This window comes from Onychostoma macrolepis, chromosome 23 (assembly GCF_012432095.1).
Source record: "Onychostoma macrolepis isolate SWU-2019 chromosome 23, ASM1243209v1, whole genome shotgun sequence".
Taxonomy (NCBI): domain Eukaryota; kingdom Metazoa; phylum Chordata; class Actinopteri; order Cypriniformes; family Cyprinidae; genus Onychostoma; species Onychostoma macrolepis.
The window spans coordinates 27,553,041-27,571,782 of NC_081177.1; the positions used below are offsets into that span (position 1 = coordinate 27,553,041).

At 36.1% G+C, this 18,742-nt stretch overlaps 1 protein-coding gene across 2 annotated transcripts in view; it reads left to right on the forward strand.

Annotated features, from left to right (window-relative positions):
- The window catches only part of plcg1 (phospholipase C, gamma 1), a 51,867-nt gene that overhangs the window by 13,510 nt on the left and 19,615 nt on the right, over positions 1–18,742 (forward strand). For both annotated transcript variants that reach the window (XM_058762465.1, XM_058762466.1), the window contains exons 3-19: positions 3,183–3,335; positions 3,419–3,512; positions 4,061–4,108; positions 6,101–6,185; positions 6,436–6,519; positions 6,990–7,012; positions 8,174–8,243; positions 8,409–8,510; positions 9,682–9,800; positions 13,276–13,361; positions 14,382–14,502; positions 14,611–14,779; positions 14,881–15,003; positions 15,093–15,194; positions 17,783–17,970; positions 18,056–18,256; positions 18,579–18,698. In XM_058762465.1, coding sequence (XP_058618448.1) covers positions 3,183–3,335; positions 3,419–3,512; positions 4,061–4,108; positions 6,101–6,185; positions 6,436–6,519; positions 6,990–7,012; positions 8,174–8,243; positions 8,409–8,510; positions 9,682–9,800; positions 13,276–13,361; positions 14,382–14,502; positions 14,611–14,779; positions 14,881–15,003; positions 15,093–15,194; positions 17,783–17,970; positions 18,056–18,256; positions 18,579–18,698 — 1,888 coding nt within the window. The remainder of the gene's footprint in view (positions 1–3,182; positions 3,336–3,418; positions 3,513–4,060; positions 4,109–6,100; positions 6,186–6,435; positions 6,520–6,989; positions 7,013–8,173; positions 8,244–8,408; positions 8,511–9,681; positions 9,801–13,275; positions 13,362–14,381; positions 14,503–14,610; positions 14,780–14,880; positions 15,004–15,092; positions 15,195–17,782; positions 17,971–18,055; positions 18,257–18,578; positions 18,699–18,742) is intronic.

Consider the following 18,742-nt stretch of genomic DNA (forward strand, 5'->3'; position numbering starts at 1 on the left):
TTGGGTATTAACCATGGCACATGTCCAAAATATTCATGATAGGGCCGTTGAAATGTCAAAAATGTGTCAATCAAAATTTCCCAGTGCCATGGTTTTTATTGCTGTCTTTTTTTTTTTAGTTGGCAACTTCTGTTATTTTTTAAATACATATGTGTTCTTGTGGTAATAGTAACTATGAAAGTATAAGAGTAATATTCCTCAGACAGAAGAGCACTAGCAACGCTGAGGTCACGATGGGATTGATTCCCTGAAACTGATCCAATATATAGCTTGAAAGCAATTCAAGTTGCTTTGGATAAAAGTCTCGGTCCCACTTTATATTAGGTGGCCTTAACTACTATGTTCTTACATTTTAAATTAATAATTTGATACAATGCACTTATTGTGTACATACATATTTTTACATTGTACTTATATTTTAAAAAAATACCTATGTAATTACATCTGTAATTAATTTCTGTAACTACATTTGTAATTACACCTTGACCCTAAACCTATCCAGACCACCAAACCTGTCCCTAACCTCACCCGTATCCCACCTCAATAGCAGCAAAAGTGTTTTGCAATACAGTATGAACACAAGTACATTGTACTTATTTTTGATGTAAGTACATAGTAGTTAAGGCCACCTAATATAAAGTGTGACCAAAGTCTCTGCTAAATGTGGAATATAAATGTAAAATGAGTTTTCATGATGTTACGGTTTCATGTTGTGATGTTTTGCTTGGGTTACTGATTACATTTGTAGTATTATAAAACTATAATTGTTTTCTGAAGTAACTCTCTGGTGTCTCTGTTTTATTGCAACTTCCAAATGTAGGTAATCTGGTTCCAGTCGAGTCATTTTTGCTGCAGTAAGCTACTGAAGTGGCTTTGATTTTGCATTAGATACATTAGGGGAAGTATTTAAATAATCCTGTCCAGTTAACCAATACTGAATCTAATAACAAATTAATGGAAGTACATACCATTCAAAACTGTGGAGTCAGTAACATTTCATTCTTTTTATTTTTGAAACAGAAAATGATATTTTTATTCAGCAAGAATAAAGACACAAGTCACAGTAAAGACATGTCTAAAGTTATAAAAGGTTTCTGTTTCAAATAAATGCTGTTCTTTTGAACTTTCAATTCAGATCATTCAAACATCAAAAAATCACAGTTTCTGCAAAATTATGAAGCAGCACAACTGTTTCAACATTGATAATAATCAGAAATGTTTCCCGAGCAGTAAATCAGTATATTAGAATGATTTCTGAAGGATCATGTGACACTGAAGACTGGAGTAATGATGCTGAAAATACAGCGCTGCATCACAGAAATAAATTACATTTTAACACACAGTGCCCTCCAAAAGTATTGGAACAGTGAAGACAAAATTGCTCTGTTGGCTGTTGAGTCAAGACATTTGCAAATATGATGAAAATATGAATATGAGACAAAACTACAGAATGTCACATTTTGTTATTAGCCGTTTCGACCCATACATGTTTTACCAAAGAAGAAGAACAGCACTTTTAGAGTTCATCCCACTCATTGATGTGAGCATAAGTATTGGGACAGTTGAACTTAAGGCAGATATAAAAGATAAAAAGCTATTATTTAGATCCCTTGCACACAATCACAGCAGTGAGTCTGTGACCCATAGACATCAGCAGACTCTTGGTCTCATCCTTTGAAATACTTTTCCCAGCCTTTAATGCAGCCAATTCCAGTTGTTGCTTGTTTTGGGGAGTTTCTGCCTTTACTCTCCTCTTCAGCTGCTGAAATTCATGTTCAATCGGATTTAAATCTGGAGATTGACTTGGGCAATCTAAGACTTTCCATTTCTTTGCCCTGATAAACTCCTTGACTGAACTGGCAGGGTGTTTTGGGTCATTGTCCTGATGCAATATGAAGCACTTCCCAGTGAATCTGGTGGCATTTTCTTGAATATCGGTAGGCAAGATGGTTTTGTACCCTTCCAAATTCATTCTGCTACTGTCATCGTACATTAAGTCATCAGTAGAGTTGAGAGGTCTGTTCCAGAGGCAGCCATGCATGCCCATGCCATGACACCACCTCCACCATGCTTTACATCTGAGGCTGTGTGCTTGGGATCATTGAGGTTCCCTTTTTTCTCCACATTTGTGCTTTCCCATCACTTAGATAAAGGTTCATCTTTGTCTCATCGGTCCATAAACACTCTTCTGGCTCACCTTTGTGCTTTTTTGCAAACTCTAATCTTGCCTTTCTATTTTTGGAGCTGGTCAGAGGTTTGTATCTTGCTGTGTAGCATCTCTAATTCTGTGTCAAAGTCTCCTGAGGACAGTAGATTGTCAGAGCATCACCCCAGCTTTCTGGAAGTTGTTGGTGATTTTACAGACACATCTTTTAGGGTTCATTTTCACAGCTTTTATGATTTGTCTGTCATCAACTACTGTTGTTTTCTCAGCCGATCAGGTAGTTGTTGGTTGCTGGTTTCGCTGGTGGTTTCCAAACTCTTGATTTCTCCATGCTCTTTGTTTTTGCTATAAAACTGACTTCCTCTTTTCTTTTAGCGTCCAAATTGCTTGCTTTTCTCTCAAAGTCAGCTCCCTCATCTTCATCCTGGTTTGTGTGTGTCATGATCGAATGCAGAAGTAATGGATATAACTGATACGACACATTCCCTGCTTTTAATATCTGAAGAATTAATGCAACAGGACATTCTGTAGTTTTGTCTCATATTCATCTTTTCATCATATTTGCAAATGTCTTGACTCCACAGCCAACAGAACAATTTTGTCTTTACTGTTCCAATACTTTTGAAGGGCACTGTATATTCATATAGAAAACAGCTGTATTAAACTCTAATAATATATCACAATATTACTTGTTTTACTGTATTATTGAGCAAATAAATGCAGCCTCTGAGCAGAAAGACACTTCTTTCAAAAACATTAAAAAAAAACCTTACAAGCTGCAAACTTTTAAACAGTAGTGTATGTGTTTAATCCAGTTGCTTTGAATGACCAAAAATTGCTTTTTAAATCCTGAAGTGAATCGATTCCAAAGATTCACACTAGTTAAAATACATTAATAAAAGCCTAAATGTTTCTTTCCTGTTGTGATGGGAAAAAAATCCCGCCGTATTTCATTGCAGTTGAATCCTTCTTCTGAATTGTTTGGTTGACTGCAGTCCGTCTCTCGTGTCTCTTTCAGTTGATATTCGGGAGATTAAGGAGATCCGCATGGGCCAGAAGTCACGAGACTTCGACCGATATGTGGAGGACTCGACCGCCCGGCCCGACCAGGCCCACTGCTTCGTCATCCTCTACGGCACTGAGTTTCGGCTCAAAGCGCTCAGTCTGGCAGGTAAACCGTAACTCTGCTGCTGTGCATCGTTTTTGCACACGCACACGTATTCATGCTGGTGTTGTTCTGTCTGTGTGCCGCAGCGACCTCAGACGAGGAGATGGTCATGTGGGTGAAGGGTTTGACCTGGCTGGTGTCCGATACGCTACGCTCCCCCACACCCCTGCAGATAGAGAGGTGACCTTTGACCTTTACGTGCACCCCTTCCTGTAGATATCGATTGATGAAAACCATTAAGCTCTGGGTTCACACATGTGACCCTGGACCACAAAACCAGTCATAAGGGTCGATTTAAAAAAAAAAAAAGAGATTTATACATCAAGTAAGCTTTCCATTGATGTATGGTTTGTTAGGACAACATTTGGCTGAGATAAAATATTCAAAATCAAAATATTGAGAAAAACGCCTTTTAAAGTTGTCCAAATGAAGTTCTTAGCAATGCATATTACTAATCAAAAATTAAGTTTTTATATATTTACGTTAAGAAATTTACAAAACATCTTCGTGGAACATGATCTTTACTTAATATCCGAATTACTTTTTTGCATAAAAGAAAAATTTATAATTTTGACCCATACAATGTATTTTTGGCTATTGCTACAAATATACCCCAGCGACTCAAGACTGGTTTTGTGCTCCAGGGTCACAAATGTCAAGTGTAAAAGTGCCTGAAATGTGAACATTAACGTGTCCTGTATTTTCATTTTTTCTTTTGTTGAACTCAGGTGGCTGAGAAAACAGTTTTACGCAGTGGATCGTAACAGAGAAGACAGGTATGTTTCGTATCGGTGCATAACGGTGTAATCGAGCGCACAACTTCTGGAAATAACGATCTCTACAGTAGATACTGCGCATTTGAGCTGTTTTCCTGCCATAGAGATTAATATCATCTTTCTTGCGATATGTGTGTGTTAAGGTGTGTGTTTTAAGGGTAGAAATGGCTGACTCAGAGGTACCAGGCCTTATCAGGCCACACACACGCACACACACACACACACACACTCTCCTGTTGGGTAAATAGAGCTCAGAGACGGCACATCCTGCAGCAGGAAACAAAGCTCAGAACATGAGTGTAGGAGTGCACACACACACACACACACATACACACACGCTGAAGGTAAATACAGCGAGAGCAGCTGAAAGACACATGAGCTTTGTATGAGGTGTTGCATTCGGATGAAACGGTGGTCGTGTGGCGATACATGCCATTTCCAGCTTGTCAGAACACGCTAAATCAAATAAGTGACGTACACAGTAGAAATTAATAATCTTTTCCACTCACATTGGAAATTTGCCTCTTCACTTGTACATGCTGACAGTGTCTCTGTGTGTTTTTATATATATATGAGACCCTGGAGCACAAAACCAGTCTTAAGTCGCCGGGGTATATTTGTAGCAATAGCCAAAAATACATTGTATGGGTCAACATTATAGATTTTTCTTTTATGCCAAAAATCATTAGTATATTAAGTAAAGATCATATTCCATGAAGATATTTTGTAAATTTCCTACTGTAAATATATCAAAACGTCATTTTTGATTAGTAATATGCATTGCTAAGAATTCATTTGGACAACTTTAAAGGCGATTTTCACAATATTTAGATTTTTTTGCACCCTCAGATTCCAGACTTTCAAATAGTTGTGTATCAGCCAAATATTGTCCGATCCTAACAAACCATACATCAATGGAGAGCTTATTTATTCAGCTTTCAGATGATGTATAAAACTCAATTTCAAAAAATTGACACTTAAGACTGGTTTTGTGGTCCAGGGTCACACATGAAGTTTGGGATCAGTAATATTTCTTCTGCTCATCAAGGCTGCATTTATTTGATTGAAAAGTACAGAAAAAACAGTAATATTGTGAAATTTTATTACAATTTAAATGAACTGTTTTCAATGTGAAAATATTGTAAAATGTAATTTATTCCTGTGATCAAAGCTGAATTTTCAGCATCATTACTCCAGTCTTCAGTGTCACATGATCCTCCAGAAATCATCCTAATATCCTGATTTATTATCAGTGTTGGAAACAGTTGTGCTGCTTAATATTTTGTTTGTGACCTGTTATATTTTTCATGATTCTCAGATGAATAAAAAGTTCAAAAGAACAGCATTTATTTAAAATACAACTTTTGTAATGTTATACACTACCATTCAAAAGTTTGGGGTCAGTAATTTTTCTTTCTTTTTTTTTAAAGAAATTAATACTTGTATTCAGCAAGGATGTGTTAAATTAATAAAAAGCCATTTTAAAATGTTCACATTTGAATAAATGTTCTTTTTAACTTTTTATTCATCAGAGAATCCTGAAAAAAGTATCATAAATAAAACATTGATAATAAATCAGCATATTAGACTGATTTCTGAAGGATCATGTGACACTGAAAACTGGAGTAATGATGCTGAAAATACAGCTGCGCATCACAGCAATAAATTACATTTTACAATACATTCAAATAGAAAACTTTTAAAATGTAATAATATTTCACTATATTACAGTTTTTTTAATGTATATTTGATCAGATAATGCAGCCTGCATACATGTATGTAAACAAATGACCACTTTAATACCTGTAATTCTTTCTATTACGTTAACATTGCTAAAAGCTTTTTTTGTTTGAGCAACACGAGTTTTCATTGTTTTCTGAAGCCGACTGATTAAAACGCTAACAGTACTGAACTTCCTCATAAACCTGACGCTGACGTCGCTGTGTGAAACAGATTTATAACCACATTCCCAAACGTTTTGTTCGTTTGCAGAATTTCCTGTAAGGATCTGAAAAGTATGCTGTGCCAGGTCAACTACAGAGTTCCCAACATGAGGTTCTTACGAGAGAAACTTCCGGTAACAAACACACTTCCTCTCAGATCACTGCAGAACTAATACTTCGCTGTATAGTGTCTGTTATACGGTTTAATTATCACACTGTTAACTGCAGTAACGTCACACTGGATATTTTGTAGTTATTTTGTCTGTGTATTTGTTTCATCTGTATTAACAATGCATTTGCAATTACAGGAAAGAGTGTAGCACAGTTCTTTTTGTTTTTCAATGTATTATTCATTAGATGTTTTTCATGTAATATCTTGGTTAGGATGGAGAGCTGAGGAATGGAGATGTATCGTATAGTCATTTCGCGCAGTTGTACCGCAGCCTGATGTTCGACGCACAGAAATCAGTAAGTCATGTTTATTTGTGTGTGTTATTTATATCAAGGTGGAGCAGGGCAAGAGGTGAAGCCTCTTCAGAGCCATTTAAACCCCATCAGTCGTCCCCTTTTGCACCGCTTCTCAAATGGCCTTCACGTCAATACACAGCCTTTTAAAAAGCCACAAGATCCATCGGCTAAAATCCATTAGGCCACACTCAAGCTCACACACGCACACAGAGACCGATGCGGCACTGATGACCCCTGCACTTAGAGCTGTGTGTGTGTGTGTGTGTGTGTGGATTGCATCACTTGTGGCCCGTGTGGCTGTTTGATATCACATCAGTTCATTAGTGTCTATATATGGTTGGGGTTTAGAGCGCCAGACGTGAATCTGCGTGTTTTACTGCAGTGGTTGTGAAATGGGTGTATATTCTATGCATCAGATATTAATTGCATTATTCACATAATCAGCATTTTGTTCTGTGTTGTTTTTGTAGATGGAGATTCCACTGCTGCAAAGGTATTCACTCAATCTCTTATTTACTTGTATACGATAAAGTATTTACAGATAACATAAAATAGTATTTACAACTCATTACACTTTCATAATATGATGAATTTACGGGTAAAACAGAATTTAGGGATACATAATGTAGGGATGATTGAATTTATTGGGATTTATGGAAGCCCGTATCTGAATAAAAAACAATGTAATTGCGACTTTATCTCACAATTCTGACTTCTTTATAAGAAGTCACGATTACATTGTTTTTTTTTTTTATTCAGTGGCAGAAACGGGCTTCCATTGGATTTTATAGGATTTTATTGAACTAATTATGTACTATGTTATATGCTTTATAATATGTATGTGCATTTACTAACAGGTCTTATCGTGCACAATTCATCAGTAAAAAAAATTATATATATATATTAGTGCTGGGCAACGATTAATCGCGATTAATCGCATCCAAAATAAAAGTTTTTGTTTATATAATATATCTGTGTGTACTGTGTATATTTATTATTTGTATATAAAGACACACACATACAGTATATATTTTGAAAAGATTTACATGTATATATTTATTAATATAATTTATATGAGATATAAATATATTTAATATATAATCATAACACATTTTTCTTAAATATATACATACATGGGTGTGTATTCATATATACATAATAAATACACACAATACACACACATATTATGTACACAAAAACTTTTATTTTGGATGCGATTAATCGCGATTAATCATTGCCCAGCACTAAAATATATATATATATATATATATACACGTATATCCTCCATCTATACTTGATCCTCTAACACTCTCTATTGTATTTCTGTTCTATCTACTTGTTTTCATTTTATTTATTATAAAAAATTTAAAAAAACCTTGCTACACGTACTGCGTTGGGCTAACCGAGACTGGTCTCAGCACTTGCATATCATTGTTATTTTGTTGTTTTGATTGCTTCTATTGTCCTCATTTGTAAGTCGCTTTGGATAAAAGCATCTGCTAAATGTGAATATATTACTGATGAATTGTGCACAATACAACCTATTAGTAAATGGTCATTTATTGTATTTTACACTGTTTAATTCATCTGACGTCTCTTGGGAGTCCAGACGTGCTGCTGTAACACTGATCTGTGTGTTTGTGCATTTCTTCAGGCTTATTGAGAGACCAGAGCAGAAGATCTCTCTGGAGGACTTCCAGAACTTCCTGATTGAACATCAGAAGGTAAGATAGTCACTTCTCATGTAATTACACAAACAAAACCAGATGTTGTTTGCACATTAATTGGACAGATGTATTGTTGTTTGTACAGTACAGGGTGGCGTGTTGATTCAGAATCTGTACTAGAGATGTTTGGTAATAACCGTGTGTGTGTGTGTGTGTCTTCAGGAGCTCTGGGCTACAGACAGTGAGAAGGTGCAGGAGTTCATGTTCCACTACCTGAAGGATCCTCTGCGAGAGATCGAGCAGCCGTACTTTCATCAAGACGAGGTGATGATTACATACACATGAAGTGATTAGTGCATTCTGGGTAGGCATTTAAGTTCCCTGGGAAAGAAACCAATAACTGTGCAGTTGCAACGCTTTACCCACAGCACCACTTCCTGCAGTACGGCAGAGCTGTGTGAACTCAGATCTTTGTTTGCGATGCCTGATCTGCCTCGTTCTGACATTAATTACTTGCTTTTGAATTTATCTACTGTTTAAAATAACTATTTAAATGAGGTGTATATTTATTGAACTTTCATGAAGTTGTAGCTTATATTTATGATCAGTGTTGGGGTAACATATTACTAGTTACTTGAAAAAAGTAATCTGAATATGTAACTCACTCTTACTTTTTCAAATAAGTAACGCCAGTTACTGATGCAAACCTGCGATAATTAAATGTTAAATAACACAAGTATCCTTTATGTATTTAATCCCATTTTATTAATGTCTTTGCTGCTGACCTTCAATGATCAAATTCAACCATACGAAGCAAAAATTACTCTAGATAAACCTTTGTGTTGCTTTTTTTTATTGCTGAAGTGTTGAACTTTCTTCTTTTACTGTTCTACTGGCTAATTAATTTCACTTGGTGTGAAAGGGCTTTTACATTTACCAAAAATATAACTTTTTATATTAAAAACAAACAATCAAGCCCAGTCCAGATTTAATAAGTAACGCAAAAGTAACATGTAGCATTACTTTCCATAAAAAGTAACTAAGTTATGTAATTAGTTACTTTTTTAGGAAGTAACAAAGTATTTTAATGCATTACTTTTAAAAGTATATTGTGTTCATATTGGTTTTTTTAGTAGCTAATTGGAGTGGATATTTTCACACACATTGAGATCTGACTGCATTTTATTTATTCAAGTGTATTGTTTTTAAACAATGTGGAACTAATTATGAACTCCTGTAAATAGAAAACCAAGTGGCTTATTTAATATTTACTTTGATCTCCTGTCCTAGTAGAACCACTTTTCCTAGTTAATGTTCCCTTCAATTATAATTTGTTGAAAAAGACCAGTAACACAGACTTCTGTGTGTTTTTTTTTTTTTTTGTGTGTGAGAGAATTGTTGTTTAGCTCTAAGCTAGTTTTAGTGTTGAACAGGCTACTTCCTCATGCTTCCTCATGCTGTTTTTAACGTAAGCGTCATGTTTTGCGGTTTTCAGCTCCTCACGTATCTGTTCTCTAAAGAGAACACTATCTGGGACTCGCAGCTGGATCAGGTGAGGCCCGAGGACATGAGCAACCCCCTGTCCCACTACTGGATCTCCTCGTCCCACAACACGTGAGTAGAGGAGTGATCAGCGCTCCCTCTAAACTACACACTGATGTGAGGGGAAAAAAACAAAGAAATGGACTCTGGTGTCTTTTCAGTAGTTTCAGTTATACAGTGCTGATTAATCAAGAAGCTGTATGTTTAATAAAATTCTCTCTACAGGTATCAAGTAACTAGTTCAGATTAGTTATCAACAGACAGATAAAGGACCGTAATGTGTGGTCTCTAGATAATTTACATTCATCCATTTTGTTAGTTGGTCATCCATTGTTTAGGTATTTAGTAGGTCGGTCCATTATTTGCTTAGTTGGTCAGTTAGATAGAGTATAAAATTGATCATCCTCCAAAGAACCAGAATGTTAGATAATGGGAAAAGGGTTTGTTGGTTGGTTTTGTTTGTTTGTTTGTTAGTTAGTGTATAAAATAATTCTTCCTCAAACAACCAAATTGTTAGATGATGGGGAACATTTTGGTTTCTGTTGGTACAGTGGTAGGCAAAATTGTTAAACACTTGGCATATTTAAGAGGTTTACATTGTTTTTGTTGAATTGGCCATTATAATACCCATAAAACGAACTATTGCCGGAACGACCTGCGACGGAAGGAATCTGCTGAACGTTGAAAATGATGGACTGGCCCCTCAAATTCCGGACCTCAACCCCATCCAGCAAGTTTGGGGCGAGTTTGAAAATAAACTGGACAGATCTATTGTACATTCAAAGAAAATCCTTTGGCTTGAGTTGCAGAAGGCATGGGATAGCATTAGTTCTCAGGAAATATATTGACACTATGCCAGAGAGATGTGCTGCTGTATTTGCTGCAAAAGGTGGACACACCAAATATTAAAGTTAAAAGTGGATAAAAACAGTACGACTCACTTCATCTCATATTTGTTGTGCTCAGAGAAACAATCTGCATGTTTCTTGAACATTATGAAATTAAATTATGTTTTGGAGGCAAAAAAGATCAGTATTTTCAGATCTGTCTGGTGTTCTAACAATTTTGGCCACCACTGTATGCTGGTTTGTTAGAATATAAAATTGATCACTCTCAAAGAACCAAAATGGTTGGTGATGGAGAAAGGACTAGTTAGCTATAGTATAAAATGATTCTCCCTTGAGCCATAATGTTAGATGATGGGGAAAGATTTGGTTAGTTGGCAAGTTAGTTAGTTAGTTAGTTATAGTATAAAATTAATCCTTGAGCCATAATGTTATGGGAAAGAGTTAGTTAGTTAGTTAGTTAGTTAGTTAGTTAGTTAGTTAGTTAGTTATAATATAAAATTAATCCTCCTTGAGCCATAATGTTAGATGATGGGGAAAGATTTGGTTAGTTAGTTAGTTAGTTAGTTATAGTATAAAATTAATCCTTGAGTCATAATGTTAGATGATGGGAAAGAGTTAGTTTAGTTAGTTAGTTATAATATAAAATGAATCCTCCTTGAGCCATAATGTTAGATGATGGGGAAAGATTTGGTTAGTTGGCAAGTTAGTTAGTTAGTTATAGTATAAAATTAATCATTGAGTCATAATGTTAGATGATGGGAAAGAGTTAGTTTAGTTAGTTAGTTATAATATAAAATGAATCCTCCTTGAGCCGTAAAGTTAGATGGGAAAAGATTTGGTTAGTTAGCAAGTTAGTTAGTTATAGTATAAAATGAATCCTCCTTGAGCCATAATGTTAGATGATGGGAGTTAGTTAGTTAGTTAGTTATAATATAAAATGAATCCTCCTTGAGCCAGAAAGTTAGATGATGGGGAAAGATTTGGTTAGTTGGCAAGTTAGTTAGTTAGTTATAGTATAAAATTAATCCTCCTTGAGCCATAATGTTAGATGATGGGGAAAGATTTGGTTAGTTGGCAAGTTAGTTAGTTAGTTATAGTATAAAATTAATCATTGAGTCATAATGTTAGATGATGGGAAAGAGTTAGTTTAGTTAGTTAGTTATAATATAAAATGAATCCTCCTTGAGCCATAAAGTTAAATGATGGGGAAAGATTTGGTTAGTTGGCAAGTTAGTTATAGTATAAAATGAATCCTCCTTGAGCCATAATGTTAGATGATGGGAGTTAGTTAGTTAGTTATAATATAAAATGAATCCTCCTTGAGCCATAAAGTTAGATGATGGGGAAAGATTTGGTTAGTTGGCAAGTTAGTTAGTTAGTTATAGTATAAAATGAATCCTTCTTGAGCCATAATGTTAGATGATGGGAGTTAGTTAGTTAGTTATAATATAAAATGAATCCTCCTTGAGCCGTAAAGTTAGATGGGAAAAGATTTGGTTAGTTAGCAAGTTAGTTAGTTATAGTATAAAATGAATCCTCCTTGATCCATAAAGTTAGATGATGGGGAAAGATTTGGTTAGTTGGCTAGTTAGTTAGTTAGGTAGTTAGTTAGTTATAGTATAAAATTAATCCTTCTTGAGCCATAATGTTAGATGATGGGGAAAGATTTGGTTAGTTGGCCAGCTAGTTAGTTAGTTAGTTAGTTAGTTAGTTAGTATTTATAATACATATGTATTCGCATAAAACTATTACAGAGTGTATGCCTAAAAATAAAATACAATTCCCAAAATTTTACATGATGGGAAAAGCTGGTTGGTTGGTTGGTTAGAGTATGATTCCTCCTCAAAGAATTTAAATGTTAGGTAATTGGAAAAGGTTTTGAACAGATTTCAGTGAGAAACAATATTCTTGTTAGCATAAAACCATCCCCATTAGAATGCATACGTCTGTGCGACGCTTTCCACATGATGCACTCCTACATTCTTATTATTGTGTGTAAACATCTTATTCCCAAAGATCACATACATATATATATATACATACACTCACACTAAATCGTAAATGTGTTGCCATAATTATGAAAATGAGCCTGTCAAATAAATGTCTGGCCGACAAACACATGCTTTCAGAGTTGTGGCTTCCTAATGTGCAAAACTAAAGTGTAATGTTGAACAACCAACACAATATGCAACTTGAACAAAGAGAAGTCATCTGTGAAAGTGTATTGTGTATCTGTCAGTAACCTGTAAACGTGAATAGAAAGACATGTCTGACACAGATGTTGGGGAGTGTCCGAATCTGAAAAAGGCAGATGAGAGGAGAGATTTCTGTATCTTTTCATACGATATGACTTTCAGACCGGTTAAATGTTACTGTTGTTCATTGCATACTTTTGCTTTGAGTGCATAATTGATTTTAAATCCTAGCATTTGGTTTCTTTCATGACTCCAGAAAATTAAGGTAGATTTTTGTGTTTAACCGGTGTAACTAGATTATAAAGCTGTTAGGTAGTTTAAGGGGAAGCAATTAAAGACTGACAGAATGGAAAGAATCCTTTAACGCATTTGTAAAGAATATTTGCGTGGTTTATGAGCTGTAGTAGAGGTGAAAGTTGATCTTGAGAGTAAGGTGTGTGCCAGTGCTGATGTGTGTTACGTAGTATCTCAGACAGGCCCTGACGTGTGTGCTTGTATTTTTAGCTATCTGACGGGAGACCAGTTTTCCAGTGAGTCGTCTCTGGAGGCGTACGCCCGCTGTCTGCGGATGGGCTGCAGATGCATCGAGTGTGAGTCTCAACGCAACACTCAGCCAGCCATTATTAATGTTGTGTGCTGTTGATGAATGCTTTATATGCAAAAACATTTCAAAATATTTCAGTTTTCTTTTTTTATCTTGAAACTAACATGCTGATAATACAGCTATTATGTATTGAGCAATATACAATAGTGTTCTTTTCACCTTTTCCTCCCGGTAGTAAAACTATGCATATCCTGCTGTTTTAGTTCTAGGTTCTGGAATAAAACATGAAAAAAAAAAAATCTGAATTTCATGTACTTGTTTGTTTGGTTCTTTTGATATGTTTTGTTTCTTTCTGTTTGTTTGTTTCTTTTGGTTTATTTGTTTGTTTCATTAGTTTGTTTCTTTTGATTTATTAGTTTGTTTCATGTTTCTTTTGGTTTGTTACATGTGTTTGTTTCTTTTGGTTTATTTGTTTTTGGTTTATTTGTTTGTTTCTTCTGGTATTACTTTGTTCCATGTGTTTGTTTCTTTTGGTTTGTTTCATTAATTTGTTTCTTTTGGTTTGTTTGTTTCATTAGTTTTTCTTGTGTTTTATTTGTTTGTTTCATTAATTTGTTTCTTTTTGGTTTGTTTGTTTCATGTGCTTGTTTCCTTTGGTTTGTTTCATGTTTGTTTCTTTTGGTTGGTTTCATTTTTTCATGTATTCGGTTCTTTTGGCTTGTTTGTGTTTCATTGGTTTGTTTCTTTTGGTTCATTTGTTTGTTTGTTTGGTTCTTTTGGTTTGGTTGGTTGGTTGGTTGGTTGTTTGCTTTTGTTTTTTATTATTATTTTTAAATGTAACAAACACGTACCGTAACAATAAATAGGCAAACAAAAAGTGCAGAAATGTATAACAATTATGTTTATTTATATATTTCTTAGGAACTGAAATTTGACTAGAACTATTTTTTTTATTTTTTAGAGCTAGAACTATAAGACTAGACTGACACGTCAGTATCAATGTCCTGTAAGTGTGTTGTTGTGTCTCTGGCAGCTGGTTGTAACCTGTGTTTGTGTGCTTTTGCAGTGGACTGCTGGGACGGTCCTGATGGGATGCCTGTTATCTACCATGGTCACACCCTCACCACCAAGATCAAGTTCAGCGACGTGCTTAACACCATCAAAGAACACGCCTTTGTTACGTCTGAGTGAGTGACATCTGCACACACCAGTTCTGTGTGATGTTTTGATAAGGTAATCTTCTGAATGTGTGTTATGCAATAGTCATTGTGATTCCTTTACATGTTTGCACACAGCTATCCCATCATCCTCTCCATCGAGGACCACTGCAGTATTGTCCAGCAGAGAAACATGGCCACCTACTTTAAGAAAGTGTTTGGAGAGATGCTCCTGACCAAAGCGGTGGACATCTCAGCCGACGGCCTCCCCTCGCCCAATCAGCTCAAGAGGAAGATCCTGATCAAGGTGGGAGCCCATTGGCTACATGAGAGGAAATGCCATTTTGTAGCTATTTATGTTCAGATTTTCTCAACTAAGCACCTTCATTGTTGGATTGATGTGTTCAGCACAAGAAATTAGCTGAGGGAAGTGCATACGAGGAGGTCTCGTCTTCAACGCCTTACTCCGAGAACGACATCAGCAACTCCATCAAGAACGGCATTCTGTACCTGGAGGATCCCATCAACCACGTGAGATCACCTTCATCTGCTCCAATAGAGACGCTAAATCTGTTGGCAGATTGTTGACTCATCGTGGATGTTCACTGTTGTCCTCACAGGAGTGGTATCCTCACTTCTTTGTTCTGACCAGCAATAAGATCTATTACTCTGAAGAGACGTCAAGTAATCAAGGGAACGAGGATGAGGAGGAGCACAGAGAGGTGAGGGAAACACAATCTCAGGAATAACAGCAGCACTGCTAACCTGACTGCAGTTTTCCGTAGTGTAATAGTTGTTTAGCTGCTTTCACATAAGTGTAGCTTCAGGGCCCCCACGAGTCACAAAAAAATAACTTAAATGGTGTAAATCTTAATAATCATTTGGGACAGACAAACAGGAATTGCAAAATGATGTGATGATTAACCAACATTCAAAAGGCTATGATTTAATGAAATAAACTCTCTCTTTCGTGTTCTACAGGCTCGTGCTTTCGGAGCATTTTGCAGTTAATGAATACTGTGCATTTAAGCCAAGTGATTGCTTATGATCTTGTTGATGATTTATGACAGTGTTTACTTTATGGTTTTTATGTTGTTAATTGTTGTAACGGTGCAAAATTTAACTCCCTCATCTGCTTGCTGAGCAGCTGGAAGTACTAAAGCATAAATATTAGAAAATTAGAGTCTCCTTTCTTTCTCTCTCTCTCTCTCTCTCTCTTTTTGTGACAAAGGTCAGAACTCCAAAGATCCACTCTGGTCATAAAATAATCTATTACTTTTCCTACATAATTTGTAATGTGTAAAATATCTATTTAGGACCTTTCCAATGATATATAGTTTGTCATGATTAGATTAGGATTTATTTGCATTTTAATAAAGTAAACTTAGGCGTCCCACTGGGGTGACGGGTGAGAGTTAAGATGTTTAAACACACACACACACTCTGAGTAAACCCTGTCTTGGGAGACTTGCAGTTACCCTGTTTGAAGTTGAATGTGTGCTGTAGCCTGTTTAATCAAGTGAAGAATCTGAGATACGTGATGCATTTAATTTTGTCCGGGTTTGTTCTGTAGGGACACATGCTATTAATTTTATTTGTGCTGTTCTTAAAGGTTATAAGGTTTAAATTTGACTTTAAAAACTCTTGACATCCTTGAGCTCGTTTAGTAAGGTCAGTGTGCCAAACGTTGAGGTTATGCAACCGATTTTTGCAACGTTGTGCATTTGAGCTATTCTGCTAGCGATCAGAGCCGAGCTAGCACACGTACATCGTCGAGACGTCTGTGTGATGTGTGTTTTCATCTGGAAGACGTATTTTAGTGTTTGCTCATCTGCAGTGCATCTGAGACGTTTCTTGACAGTTGTTAAATAGACATTTAGAAGAATGTCTTTTAGTTGTTTCAGACCTAATGTAAAACTGACTTTTTAAAGACGCAGATGTTTTTCTATACTGTTAACTAGATGCTTATTAGCAAGCATATTACTAGCATTAGCTGTTTATTAGTACTTATAAAGCACATAATAATACCTTATTCTGCATGAGCATAGTATTAGTTCCCTTAACCCTAATAAAACAACAACCTTACTTACTATTAATAAGCAGCAAATTAGGAGTTTGAGTGAAAACACGTAGTTAATAGTGAATGTGTTCCCTAATTTAAAGGGTTACTTTAGATCTAAAGTGCTCTTTAGAAGACGTCTTGTAGATGTACGTTTGCTGTTTATAGTAGCTTAATTTAACGGTCCACCAAAAAAGCCCCCGGTTTCGTTAGTGACCAGAGAGCTTCCTGTACTGTTTTCGATTCAGGTAAATTAAATTGTGTGTGTGTGTGTGTATATTTATATATGTGTGTATATTAATTAAGCCTTTATAAAGTTTGGGATCAGTAAGGTTTGTAAGGTTTTTTTAAAGAAGTCTCTGAATTTTTTGAAAATATTATTGCAATTAAAAAAAAAAAAATGGTTTTCTATTTTAATATACTTTTAAAATGTAATTTATTCCTGTGTTTAGAGCTGTATTTTCAGCATCATTACTTCAGTCTTCAGTGTCACATGATCCTCCAGAAATCATCCTATTATCCTGATCAATGTTATCAATGTTTGAAACTGTTGTTGATTAAATTATTTTTTTTTTTGGGAACCTGTGATACTATTTTCAGGATTCTTTGATGAATAAAAAGTTAAAGAACAGCATTTATTCAAAATAGAAATCTTTTGTAAAAATATACACTACCATTCAAAAGTTTGGGGTCACTTTCTTTTAAAAAAAGAAATTAGTACTTTTATTCAGCAAGGATGTGTTAAATTGATACAAAGTGATAGTGCATACTTATATTGTTACAAAAGATTTCTATTTTGAATAAATGCTGTTCTTTTTAACTTTTTATTCATCAAAAAAAATCCTGAAAAAGTATCACAAAAGTCTAAAGTTCCAATATATATATATATTAAATATATATATTATATAAATATATTAATCAACACAACTGTTTCCAACATTGATAATAAATCAGCATATTATGGTTTCTGAAGGATCATGTGACACTGAAGACTGGAGTAATGATGCTGAAAATACAGAGCTGCATCACAAATAAATTACATTTTAATGTATATTAAAATAGAAAACTGTTATTTTAAATTGCAATATTTCACAATATTACTGTTTTTTTTTGTCAGTATTTTTGATCAAATAAATGCAGCCAAGAGACTTCTTTAAAAAACATGAAAAATGCTACTTGAACGGCAGCGGTAGCTCTTTGAGCGCATCCGTGTCGTTGAGCATTCAGACTGTAGCTGCTCCTCTTCTCCAGACCTGTAACGGCATGGACCAGCATGTGACGGAGAAGTGGTTTCACGGGAAGCTGGGAGCGGGGCGTGACGGGCGTCAGATCGCCGAGCGTCTGCTGTCGGAGTACTGTCTGGAGACCGGCGCGCCGGACGGATCGTTCCTGGTGCGGGAGAGCGAGACCTTCGTGGGAGACTACACTCTCTCTTTCTGGTAACCTCCCCTCCTCACAGAGCTTGCTTACTGGAGAGCGTGGGGCGGCTGTGAAATAAGAGCGTTTTGGGTTGTTTCTGCTCAGGCGGTCCGGTCGGGTTCAGCACTGCAGGATTCACTCTCGGCAGGAGGCCGGCAGCCCCAAGTTCTACCTGACGGATAACCTGGTGTTCGACACGCTGTTTGCGCTCATCACACATTACCAGCAGGTGCCTCTGCGCTGCAACGAGTTTGAGATGAAGCTGACCGAGCCAGTGCCCCAGACCAACGCTCACGAGAGCAAAGAGTGAGTCCCACGTCCACAACTGACCCAGCTGATGATCGAAACGACTTACAGGGACAGTTCTTTACATTTACATAGAAACAATCAAAACCAACAAAAGAGCAATACAATGCAAGTGCTATGACAAGTCTCAGTTAGCCTACGCAGTACACGTAGCAAGGTTTTTTTTTTTTTTTTATATATATACATGTTATTAAAAACTGTAGTAACCTTGCTGTAAAAAAACTGTAAAAACCCTCTGATACTATAGTAAGAGCATCTCTGAGCAGCTTCCTGTCCTCCTGTGTTGTAATTTGAGCGTGTGTTGTGTGTGTTTTCTGTGCAGGTGGTATCACGCGTCTCTGTCCCGCAGTCAGGCTGAAAACATGCTGATGAGAGTCCCGCGTGACGGGGCTTTCCTCGTTAGGAAGAGGACAGAAGTCAACTCGTTCGCCATTTCCTTCCGGTGAGATCCAGACTCCCGCTCTCATGTTTGATTGTGTCCTTGTC